General features: G+C 34.9%; 1 protein-coding gene across 1 annotated transcript; it reads right to left on the bottom strand.

The window, feature by feature from the left end:
* Nucleotides 1-5,393: 5,393 nt before the first annotated feature.
* On the bottom strand, nt 5,394-6,335 carry LOC125416749 (olfactory receptor 4K13-like). The gene has a single exon (XM_048459896.3). The coding sequence runs from the start codon at nt 6,330-6,332 to the stop codon at nt 5,394-5,396; it is 939 nt and encodes a 312-aa protein (XP_048315853.3). The 5' UTR covers nt 6,333-6,335.
* Between the last annotated feature and the right edge of the window lie 7,324 nt (nt 6,336-13,659).

Here is a 13,659-nt window from a genome sequence, read left to right as displayed (position 1 = left end):
TTATTCGTGATCCTAGAGAAGCTAAATAAGAAGGTGAACCTGATGAAAATCTTGTAGCTATCTGCCTGGAGATTGGAAATAGACAAGAGTCCCAGGTAACCTCGGGTGCATGGGGGGGGGGGGGGTTGGAGGGTTGTTGGAAGGGGAGAGGGTTAGAGAGAAGGGAGTAAGGGAGGAATGGGGAAAGCTAGGTGGACTGGGATGGGGGGAGGGAGGAAGGATGGATATGGGATCAGGGAAGAATATATTTCAACTAAGGGAGTCATTTTAGGGTTTATAGGAGACTTGATTATAAATGGGATCCCAGGTCCAAGGAGAGATCCCCAGGTTGTTCTCTGGACAGAAGAGAGGGTGCCTGAACCGGCCTTGGCCCATAACCATACTGATGAATATTTTGCTTATCACCATAGAACCTTCATCTGGTGATGGATGGAGATAGAGACAGAGACCCACATCGGAACACTGTACTTAACTCCCTAGGTCCAAACGAGAAGCAGAAGGAAAGAGAACGTGAGCAAAGAAGGCAAGACCAGAGAGAACCTTCATCCGACGATGGATGGCGATACAGACGGAGACCCACATTGGAGCACCGGACTGAGCCTCCCAAGGTCCAAATGAGGAGCAGAAGGAGGAAGAAAATGAAAAAGGAAATAAGGACTGCGAGGGATGCGATCACCCACTGATACAAGGGGACGGATCTAATAAGAGTTTCCCAAGGCCAGTTGGACTGGGACTGAACGAGGACGCAATCCAACCAGATTCTCTGAATGTGGCCGGATTCTCTGAATGTGGCTGTCCCGGAGTCTTTCTGAAAAGCCATTTAGAATGACACTGGGACTTGTTTCCTCTGCATATACTGGATTTTGCGGATCCAGTCCGTCTGGACACTCACCTTCCTGGACCTGGAGGGAGGAGGAACTTGAACTTCCCACTGGGCAGGAAACCCTGACTGCTCTTAGGGATGGAGAGGGAGGAGGAGAGGGAGTGGGGGGAGTGGGAGGGTGGTGGGAGGAGGGGCGGAAATGGAAACTTTTATAATTTAATAAAATTACTTTAAAAAAAAACAAAAAACAAAACAAAAAAAGAAAACTCAAAACAACTTTAATTTACATAGGATGATTCTAAAGAAAGGCATTAGTGATCTAGTCACACCATAATGTATCTCACAATAGGAATCATCTCTTTGAGTATTACAATGTTGGGATGATTATGTTTTACTGAGTAAAGAATATACAAACTGGAAGAAGTTTCATGAGTTATTTTGTGATTAAATCTGTCTTTAGTTTTAGAAAAACGGATCCACTAAGTTTCATAGGAGCTTGTAAACAGTAATTTGATTCATAATTTGACAGATGTAAGAATGATCTGGAAGAAAATAGGTATAAACATAATTTCTAAGCACAAAAGGTGGAATAAATCTTCAAACAAATAGCAAATAACAGCATTCTGTCTAGAAATTTAAGAAATATGACCCCTTATATGCTCATGACACAGTGTTGTTAAAATAATCTTTAGATATTGATATTATGAATATCTAATTCATAATTAGATATTGATTTCATCTCTGCATATCGGCAGCTAAGGTGCAATTATGCATGAATTATTTAATTTTATTTTTAAACAATCTTTTCTCATTTTACAAACAAATCCAAGTTCCCTCTCCTTTCCCTGATTCAAGTCCCTCCTCCGTGTTCCCCAACCCCTCCCAAACACTTCTCAGAAAGAGTAAAACTTCCCATGGGGAGCCACCAATGTCTGGCACATGATTTTCAGGAAGGACCAAGGACCTTCCCCCTGTTTTTAGGTTGAGCAAGGTATCCCTCCAAAGGAAATTGGCTCCAAAAAACTAGTTCATGCACTAGGTATTGATCCTGGCCCTGCTGTCAGGGACCCCACTGACTACCCAAGCAACACAACTGTCACCTACATTCATAAGGGTCTAGTTTAGCTCTATGTATGTTCCCCTATTGTCAGTCTGGAGTTAGGGAGCACTCACTAGCTCTATTCAGCTGTTTCTGTGGGTATCCCCATCATGGTCTCTATCCAGATGACAGACAGCTTATGCTGGAGAGGTTGCAGAGTAAAGGAAACACTTCTCATTGTTGGTGGGAGTGAGAACTTAGACAGACATTTTGCAAATCATTATGGCAGTTTCTCAGAAAATTTGGAATCAATCTATGTCAGGCCCACGAAATATTACTCTTGGGCATACACCCAAAGGATGTATACTGATACCACAATGCCATGTGCTCAACTCTATTCATAGAAGCATTATTTGTAGTACCCAGAACCTGGAAACAACCTAGATGCCCATCAAATGAAGAATGGATGAAGAAAATGTGATAGATGTACACAGTGGTACATTACTCAGCAGTAAAAATTTTATTTTAAATTTGCAAGGAAAAGAATATAATTAGAGAAAAGCACTCTGAGTGAGGTAACATAAACCCAGAAAGACAAGCATGGCATGTATTCACTTAAAAGTGGATATTAGGTGTTAAGAAAAAGATAATCAGCATAGATAGTCTACTACCCCAGAGAAGCAAGGTAAAAGGGAGATCTCTAAGGGAGACATGCATGATCCTCCTGGAATGGAGAAAATGGACAAGATTTCCTGAGTAAATTGGGAGCGTGGGGGTAGTAAAAAGGAAAACAGCATGTCCACAGGAGGGGAGAAGGGGGGAGAAGAACAGAAGGGAACTGGATGGTGAGATGGGGGAAAACAGAAGGAGAGCAAAGAAAGAGATATCTTGATTGAAAGAGCCTTGGTGGTTTAGCAAGAAAACTGGCACTAGGGAAATTATCAGGAATCCACAAGGACACACGCAGTAATGGAGAGGGTGCCTGAACTGGTCTTCCCCAGTAATCAGATTGACCACTACCTTAATTGTCATTACAGAACTTTCACTCAGTAACTAATGGAAGCAGATACAAAGATCCACAGCTAAGCACTGGGCCAAGTTCCCTGAGTCCTGGAGAAGAGAGGCAAGAGAGATATTATGAGTAAAGAAGTATACACAATTTTAAATTGTCATATTCTACAATCTTGCTGCATTCATTCATTGTATCAATTAATTACTGTTTGGATTCTTTAGTATTTTCTGAACAAATATTTATTCTATCTTCCAATTTAAAGAGTTCTACAATTTTTAATTCTTATATTCTTTTTTGAATTTGTACGTTGTCTAAGACTTCAAGAACAATGAATAAAAATATGAGAAAATAAATAAATTTTTACCTTACACTGAATCCCAAGGAAAAGGTATAATAATTTAGGTAACTTCATGTATTTCCTCTTAGCTGATAAACACATATGTGCAAAAATTTCTATATTTTGTTATAATCTGTAGTGTTATCAAAAACACTGGTATATCATCACCTAATTACTTTATTATTTTCTACTTCACTGATCAGAGTAATTGACATTTTATCAAGTTCATGCAAAATTTAATCAAAACACTGCAAAGATTCCAGTGTTAATTTATTTATAATAATAATCATTAATTTTATGTGTAGATATTGTCAACTCCAATAATGAGCTATTTGCCAAATGCTACCATAGTTGTGTTTGTGAAATTTTTCTTAGATAAAATTATAATTTATGTCACTAGGTTTTTAATGAAGTAAATTGTTATCTGTACAAGGTTTTTCTTCAGTCAACTTAAAATATTAAGAGAAAACAGGTTAAATTCTGCCTCTGGATACCCTTGGAACTCATCAGCTCCAAATATCAGCTATGTCAGTGCTTCCCTGGCTATTCAACCAACATAGCCTGTCAAATATGTAATTAACAACCTTTATGTATGTCTTTTTGGAGCCAATTTTTCAAAATAAATTCATACTCCTCACACAATTGTTTCTATCTCTGGGAATCTCTAATACATGATTCACCTATTGGTCTATTTTCTATTTCATTGATTTCTCATTCTATTTCATTGATTAATCTACCAGAATTTGCTCCATTGGCTTATTTGAATTTTAATTATTTCTAGCTCATTTTTACCCCTTTATTAAAACATAATTGGTAAATAAATAAGAATAATAACAATTTTAATACATGTGTTCTCTATGAAGAATATACATAATAAAGATAATGAATATCTCTGTGATTTGTTTTTTATGTTACCAGTGAATGTATCAAATAAGAATACTTCAGTCCTCCCCTGTAAGCAATTTTGGAATGTAAATATTGTTAACTATTCTAAAAATGAGGTATCTTTAAATGATACTTTGCATAACAAACTCTGCCATGCTCTAGCTCACATGCCCACAAAGTGAGCAAATGATTTCAAAAAAAAAATGATTTAATTTATATTTTAATAAATAAAGGTTGCCTGAAGGTCAGAGAATAAAAGAGCTGCCCTGATAAGCTTACAGATGAGGTGCGGTGACACACAGATTTAATACTAGTAACCACATTAAATTGCCATAGAAACCAAGCAATGATGGTACATGCCATTAATCCCAGCCCTAGAGAGGAATATAAGACAGGAGGAGAGAGCTCTCAGACTCAGTCTCATTCTGAGGATTTCTAGAGGCAGGATTTATAAAAACAAAGAGATGGATATTAGGGTTCATCCTGAAGGTTAGAAAAGCAAAATAGTCAGTCATTGGCTCTTACCTGTACGTCATTCTGAAATGACGATCCTGCCTCCCAGAATCCTCTGAATGAGACTGACTAATCTTCAGGAAAGCTTATTTATTAAAATACAAATGAAATATTACTACAATAAGAGATCTAGCTCTTACACTTCTTCAGGCTTCACCCAAGTCACACTAACCCAGGAGTCCTATCTCCACACCAGACCTAATAAGAGACCTGGTTATGTCATTTTATAATATCCTGCTGCAGGGCCCACATTGCCAAGTCATGTTTTATTGCACTTTATGAATCTGATTTAAAGTAAAAACACTAAGTATAATCCACTGTTATTTTGTGAAGTAATGAGTGTTCTTCTCTCCTTAATTTCTCCTGTCAAAAAGATTAGTGTTTTGCTAGATAGCTGTTATTAAGCAAGAGTGAGAACTTGGCGAACTGACAAAAACATTGTACAATCGGGCACATGGGTGTTAAACAGATCTATACTCAGGTAAAATTTAATAAGACATAATGCACAAGGATAAACATATGAGTTTGCTCAATAAATGCTACGTTAAACTTTATTAAAGCCATAGAAGTGTAGTTCAATGGCATTTCGGTATACAAAGAGCATTCGTTTTCAGATTTAAGATGAAAGATTCGCTTTCATGGTTGGTCAGTAAATTATCATTTCTCTTTAACATGTTAAATTATATCAATATAGGAAAGTTAACAGAGACTTTTATTTCCTGATTTACAGTCTATTTCACACAGTTAGTCTCATTATTTGAAGTAATTAGTTAGCATTCTGGGTTTAGAGATTTCTTTTAGGACCAAGGTAGTTACTTACGAACCTTTTCATAGCATTTTTTATCTCTTTATTTCTCAGTGTATAAATAGCTGGGTTGAGGAGAGGTGTGAAAACAGAGTAAAACACAGCAAGAAATTTATCTAACCAGATAATATTGAGTGGACATACATAGATGAAAAGACAAGGCACAAAGAAGATCATCACCACTGTGATGTGGGCACTGCATGTGGACAGAGCCTTAGATGCACCAGATTTGGAGCTCTGGCGAATAGTGTTAATGATATATGTGTAGGAAATGAGCAAGAGAATGAAGCAGGCTATAGCAACAACCCCACAGTCAGCATTCATTAGAATATCCAAATCATGGGAATCCATGCAAGCTAGCTTGATCACCAATGGCATGTCACAGAAAAAGCTATCTATTTCCTTCGGGCCACAAAAAGGCAGCTCCACAATCACTAACAGGTGACTCATGGCATGAATAAAACCAGTAGTCCATGAAACCAATACCAGTCCAGAGCATCTTCTCAGGTTCATAATGGTGAAATAATGGAGTGGTTTGCAGATGGCCACATAGCGGTCATAAGCCATTGCCACTAACAGCATCATCTCTCCTCCAGCAATGCAATGGGCAAAAAAAATCTGGGACATGCAGCCTGCAAAGGAAATGGTCTTGTTTTCCCTGAGAAAGTCTGATATCATCTTAGGAGTAGTGTTTGAGGAAAGACACATGTCAACAAAGGAAAGGTTGGCCAACAAGAAGTACATGGGAGAATGGAGATGGCGGTCAGTGGTTATTAAGACCATGATGACAGTATTTCCAGAAACAATAAAGAGATAAAGTGTCAAGAACATCACAAAGAGTATAGCCTGGACACTCTGTGACTGTGCAAGTCCCCAAAGTATAAATTCTGACACCACAGACTGATTGCCTCGATCCATTTTACCCAGTGTGTCATAAGAAATGACCTGCAATGAAAGAAAGATTATAATATAGTCATATGAAGAAAATAACTTTCTTTGTAGAATTTGCATTCACTTTGAGACTTAATGGACCATAAGTGCATTAATATAAAGAGAATTCTAAGCCAAATATAATGACACTGCTGCCCAAATTGAGATAAAGTGCAAATGTGCCGAGCAACAACTCAAGGAGAGAAGCATCAGTTGTGACTTTGATACACCTGCTCTATCGTGAAATTTCCATAGAGGTGAGCAGTGAGGAAGCAGAATAGCAATGTGAGAAACCAAATAATGAGTGTAGGGCTTCTTTTTTAAAATATCTAAATTGCTTACTAGCCTTGATGACATTCCACAAAGAAAATAAGGAACAAAATTGGAAATTGGTGGGGAGTCAGACTGAATATCAGTGAAAAAGGTCTGACAGGACACTGCCATTTTTGGCACCATGCATAATGATTTCATTGGACATCAGCAGATTTTTTCTGTGATATTATTTATAAAAATTTTAGCTTAAACATATAATATAAATTGTTGGAAAACCACAGTGAGGAAGCATACAGAACAGAACACCATATTCAATATACCCAGGTATCAGATTGAAATATACAAACCAGGTTTACAGTTGTTCATGTACAAATACATATTACAACAAATACTTAAATTAACTGATTATAAAGTACCACTACAAATACCAGTAGAGACGTATTGGCTGAAGAGCATGGCAAAGCATATTCAGACCTGAACTCTAAAGGTCACAGTTTTTGCAGACTTAGTGGTTAAAAAATAGTAATTTTAAATTGCATAAAAATCTTTAGAACTGTTAGATTTTGAAAAATTCTAGTTTCCTCATATGAATAATATATTATGTGTCAATATCTATCATCAGTATATTTTCTCATTTTACTTCTTGCTTACTGATCATCTTTCTTTTAAAGAACAGAATAAATTTTATAAACATGTAAGCAAAGTTGTCCTTTGGCTGTCAGCCTTTGATGAGTAAGACACTATTATACTTTCAGTGAGCAGCAATTATTCACCCCAAAGCACAAACAAGTTGCTTATACTGATCTAATAGACAATACTCAAGCCAGATGGTGGACAATAATTGCCCAATTCCAGCTACCTTCAGTAACTTTCTTGTTGCTTTTCAATTTATGGGTTATATTTTATTTTTTTCCTAGAACAGGTGAACAATGAAATAATTGATGACATAATCAGAATTATTTTACTTAACAGTTTTCTACCAACTGAGAAGGGTGGAGTAAGGATGAAAAATCAGAAAGTTCTGAAGACATCAGGTAACACATCCATCTGCAGATATGTAAATGCATGCACCTTACAAAAATTTAGCAAATATCTAAGGAAAAGACACTGGTTTTACAGCATACAGTTTGTGTTCCTTGATGTTTTTTTATCATTTCACATCTCAAGAAGTTTCAGGACAACCTGAACTTTTGGAGGTTTTATGTATTTTTTTAGCTTTAGATTATAATGTAATTATAACATTTCTACATTTATTTCTTCCTTCCAAATTTTGCCATATACTGTTCCTCACTGCCTTTCAAATTCAAGAGGAGAACAGAGTCCTCTAAATCAACTAAACAAAACTCATTTGAACCAATAAGCATGCAGCCTACATAATTCTATGCCATATTTTCAGCATATACCATAGCTTTCAGTTTAGTACTTTGAAGAGATTCCTGAAGGTGTAAGTGAGTGGCTTTCTGATTCCTGTGCCTTATCTTGGGGATTTTTGAATTTTCTGTTGGTTTGTTTTGTTTACTGTTAATGTGATGGTTTTTGTTTTGTCTTACTGTATTTATTTCATGATGGTTTGTTGTTATTTCTTAGAAACCTGTTGTTTTCTAGTGGGAGACTTAAATCAAGTAGATCCAGATGAGAGAAGAGGTGCAGAGGAACTATGAGAAGTAGAGGCGGGGGAAGCTGTATTTAGACTATATTGTAGTAGAAGAAAATCTAGGTTTAATAAAAGGGGTAGAAAAGAAATTCATTATTCATTGTTTATATATACAAACTATTCTGCTTGTATTAAGTTACTTGCAACTAAATTTTCAGAACTGACCACTGATGTTAGATAGCCAATTGATGTACTTTTCTGGGATATCCTTCTTGCAGTCCCATGATTTCTTAGTTGGCTGTAGTTCTTTGCATAGGATTGAGGAATCCAGGGCTTTTTCCATCCACAATAATATGGCTATTGCTATTGGATGTATTGATTTCAGTTATAACAATCATGATAAAAGGTTTACTAAGAGAGAGCATTCATTTGTGTCAGTCTCTCCTTTGTGACCTCTGCTCCAAAGTAGAACCAAGTCTCAATAATGCGTTTTAAATAGTCTCTTCTAGTATTTTAGATGTATAATACCCATGTGAAAATAAAGTATCTTACAGCTACCTTCTGATTTATAGGAGCAACTATGTTTTAACAGACCTGTTTTCATTATGCTGCTCAGATGCATTATTAGATATGCAAAAGGACACCTGCATATATGTGTGTTCATATATATATTAAATCATCTTTCTTTAAAATAATTGTTACTTACATTTTTTCTAAGTTGGCATATACCTAATTTGTATCTATAAAACATAAAATGAAAAAGCATATTTAACAAGCAAATTGCTCTTAGAAACATGACAACCATTTCACCCTTCACCACTCTTGCCTAGGATCTATCAGTATTTTCAAAGACCTAATGAAATACACTAACTGTCAGATGATCTCTGTAATTCTTGAATCTAACATAATAGCAGTTCTCCTAGAAAATCTAATGTTGACCTATTTATAAAAAAATATAAAAAACTAGTGAGTGGGAGGAAACAATAATCTTTATATTTTCAGAAGCAAACTAATAATTTTCTTCTTTTTTCATTTTTTTCTTTATTGATCAGTCTTCTATCAAAGTGCTAAACCTTACAATACTCTCTGTATTCAAATTTCTATAAATATTTATAGTTCTAGTCATAATTACACAATATAAGTGATACCATATGATAGACACTGGTTACTGAAGGGTGGATTTTTGCTGTTTTCTAACAGATTGCTTGGCTAGCAGATTGATTGTTTCTATGATATGTTATTGCTTTGCTTTATTAACTGGTGTTCTTTGTTTTCTTTGGTTGTATGCATATTTTACTATTTAAATATATTTTTAATTGAAGGAGAATTTCATCATTTTGCCTCTCTTTTCTTCCTCAAACTACTATTAAATACTCTTCCCACATACTGTACCCACATTACCCCTTAAGTGAATAGCCTCTTTTTCTTTGATTCTTATTGCTATGTATCTGGCTGTATGCATGCATATACATATGTTTGGATCGATGGATGTATATACACAATTGCACATGAATTCAATTTTCTGAATCCATTTTTGGTTTTGCATGCTTTCAGAACAGACTCCTCTAATTTAACAATAATTTAGAAGACTTATTAATGGAAAAGACTAATTTTCTTCTAGCACACAATATTTGGCAGAATGTTTTAAACTTATTTCCAAAATCATCACTTAACTTTCTTCATTTCTACTCCTAATTCCACTCTGAAAGCTATCTTATCTAATATGAACTTTTTGGATTAAAATATTTTACATGGTTCAGTTAAATGGAATATTAGTAATTCTCTTATTGGTTATCACAAAGAATGATGAATTCTTGATGTGGACATGAGCATACATGGAAAGGAAGATTTGAAGAAAACATAGTAACTGGACTCTAAAGACAGCAGAGGTAAAAGAAACTATTCAACTGAAACAAAATGGGCGTTGTTTAAAAGAGATAACTTGAAAATTCAAAGAATTAAACTTACAGAAGGGTGTCACAGTGATGAGTTTTCTCACAATTTTGTTTTGGCTCATATTTTCTGCCAGTCTGATGTGTGCTTATGAAGTTATTCATGTTATGTGGAGATAACCTTCCCCTCAGCTTGACCTATCATCACGTTCTGAATTTGCCCCAGGGGTGTAATTTGCCTGTGTGTTTCTGACCAAATTGAGTACCATGGAAACAATTATCTTAGAAATCCCTTAGGTATTTCTCTGTTAAGAGTGATATCATGTATTCCATTTTTGTGGAAATAGAACAAGAGACAAATAAAGCCTCCTTATGTCATATCAGCATTGGTATTGTTAAACAACTTTTCAAAATTATTCACTTCAACAATAAGAACTAAAGAGAAACTCATTTCTTACTGAATGTATATAATCAAAGTGGTTATTTTTTGAAGTTATGAGACCATTTGCTACAAAATGTGAGCTATAGCCAGAATTTAAAAAAAATTATACTCAAAAAATAATTTCCTATTGTATGGCAAATCTGTGTCAGATCATGGTCTTTTGACTAATGAAGTTCAGTGTTATCTGTAACTATATGTGATATTAACAGTTATGAGTTGGATGCAATGGCTTATCTCAGTAGAATACAAAAACTTCTTGTATTGATTTTTAAAATTAAAAAGGATATCCCTCTACATAAATTCACTTGACTTGGGGTTTTAATAAATTCAGCTGATTCTAAATAAACTTTCTACATATGGGTATTTTGAATCAACATACCTAAATTGCAATCATCAGTGATTACAGTACAGACTTCCATGTTATTTTGGTTGGAAAAATGAACATACATGTGTGAAATTTATCAGTATCATTTTTCAGATGAGACAACAATAAATATTAATAGATATCTCTTATGGAAAATTTATGAATTTCATGAAAAATATTAGTTTATATAAAGCAATAAATACGTAAGTTGAAGAGAAACTATTCTTATGCACTTTAAGATACAAAAGAAGAAAAATAAACACTATAAAAATTTTTTTATAAATAATTTATAAAAATTTCCACTTCCTCCCCTCCTCCCAATACCCTCCCACTCCCCCTACTCCCTCTCCTCCTCCCTCTCCAGTCCTAAGAGAAGTCAGGGTTTCCTGCCCTGTGGGAAGTTCAAGTTCCTCCCTGCTCCCTCCAGGTCTAGGAAGGTGATCATCCAATCAGACTAGGATCCCAAAAAGTCAGTAGTGCAGATGAAAGCAGTCCCAGTGCCCATTATCAATAGCTTCTCAGTGTGTGTTCTTTTCTGCTGTGTTTGCAATGCATATGTATATTGTCAAAAATCAGGTGTTCGTAGGTGTGTAAATTGGTATCCAGGTCTTAAATTTGATTCCAGCTGTCCTCCTATCTCTTTTTATGCCAACACCAGGCTGTTTTTATTGCTGTAGCTCTACAGTAGAGTTTGAAAACAGGAATTGCGAACCTTTCAGAAGTTAATTTATTAAACAGAATTGTTTTGACTATTCTGAATTTTTTGTTTACCATAAGAAGTTGATGATTGTCTATCAAAGTCTGTGAAGACTTTTGCTGGACGTTGCATTGATTTGTAAATTCCTTTTGGTAAGATTGCCGTTTTTACTATGTTAATTCTATCTACCCAAGAGCATGGAAGATCTTTCCATTTTCTTTCTTCAATTTCTTTCTTTAAAGATTAAAAGTTCTTGCCATACATGTTTTTCATCTGTTTGGTTACAGTTACCCCAAGATATTTTATGTTATTTGTGGCTATTGTGAAGGGTGATGTTTCTCTGATTTAATTCTCAGCCCATTTATTTTTTGATTAAAGGAGAGCTGTGGATTTTTTTTTTAGTTAATCTTGTGTCCTGGTACATTATTCAAGGTGTTTATGAGTTGTAGAAGTTCCCTAATAGAATTTTTCTCTACACTTATGTATGCTATCATATCTTCACGAAATAGTTAGAGTTTGACTTCTTCTTTTCCATTTTGTAACCTCTTCATCTCCTTCTGTTGTATTGTAGCTCTAACTAGAACTTTGAATACTACATTGAAAAGAAGAGAGTGAATAATCTTGTCTTGTTTCTGATTTCAGTGAAATCTCTTTGAGTTTTTCTCCATTCAGTTTGATGTTGGGTGTTGACTTGCTATAGACTCATGTAGGTTTTTTTTTCTTTCAGTTGTTTTATGGATTATATTGACAAATTTTCATGTGTTGTACCATCCATGCATCTCAGTGATGAAGCTTACTTGATCATAGTAGATAAATTCTTTTGATGTGTTTTTGCATTTGGTTTGCCAGTATTTTATAGAGAATTTTTGCATCAGTGTTCATGAGTGAGGTTGGTTTTTAATTCTCTTTCTTAATATTGTATTTGTGTGGTTTGGGTATAGGGTAACCGTGGCCTGCTAAAAAGTGTTTGACAATGTTGTTTCTTTTTCCTTCATGTGGAACAAAATGACTATTGGTATTAGTTCTTCTTTGAAAATCTTATATACTTCTGTGCTTAAACCAGCTGGTTCTGGTTGTTTTTTTTTTTTGATTTTTTTTCCCTTAGGATACTTTTGATGATGGTTTCTATTTCCTTAGCATTTATAGGTGTATTTAATTTACTTATCTGGTCTCGATTTAATTTTGGTAAGAGATGTTTATCCAGAAAATCGTCCATTTTCTTTAAGTTTTCCAATTTTATGGAATATAGGTTTTTCAATTATAACCTAATGATTCACTGAGTTTCTTCCCTGTCTGTTGTTATGTTCCCCTTTTCATTTCTGATTTTGTTAAATTAGACATTTACTTTTCATTAGTTTGGATAAATGTTTGTCTGTTTTGCTGATTTTTCTCAGGGAAACCACTTTTGCCTCATTGATTTTGGTGATTTCATTTCTCAACTTAATTTTTTCCTATCATCTAGTCCTCTGTGAGTTTGCTTCTTTTTGTTCTAGAGATTTCTAGTGTTCTGTTAACTCATTAGCATGGGATTTTTCCAGAATTTTTACATAGACATTAAGTGCTATGAATTTTTCTCTTAACAGTGCTTTCATTGTCCCATTTTTTGAGTTTGTTGTGCTGTCTTTTTCTTTGGATTTTAGGAAGTCTTTAATATATTTCTTTATTTCTTCCTTGACCCTTTGGTGACTCAGGTGATCATTGTTCAATTTCCATGTGTTTGTGGGCTTCCTGAAATTGATGTTGCTGTTAAACTCTAGCTTTAAGTCGTGGTTATCTGATAAGATACATGGTTTGTTCCATTTTTTTTAATCTGTAGAGGTTTGCTTTGTTACAGAGTATGCAGTCAGTTTTTAATGAGGTTCCATAAGGTGCTGAGAAAAAAGTGTTTTCTTTGATGTTTGAATTGAATCTTCTATAGATGTCTGTTGTTGGGTTGGGGTTTTGTTGCAAAAAGGAGAAGGGATGGAATACCCAGATTAACATTCCTGCAGTTCCAGGAACTCATAATTCTGGGAAAGATATAATGAGGTATTATGGAAAAAGGTCACCAACC

This window comes from Myodes glareolus, chromosome 10, assembly GCF_982192425.1.
Source record: "Myodes glareolus chromosome 10, mMyoGla1.1, whole genome shotgun sequence".
Taxonomy (NCBI): Eukaryota; Metazoa; Chordata; class Mammalia; order Rodentia; family Cricetidae; genus Myodes; species Myodes glareolus.
Note: the sequence above shows the minus strand (reverse complement) of the source record. Positions and strands in the feature narration are given on the sequence as shown.

Bases quoted from the DNA above. Each gene is read 5' to 3' on its own strand.
- LOC125416749 (XM_048459896.3), bottom strand. From the start codon at position 6,332: ATGGATCGAGGCAATCAGTCTGTGGTGTCAGAATTTATACTTTGGGGA.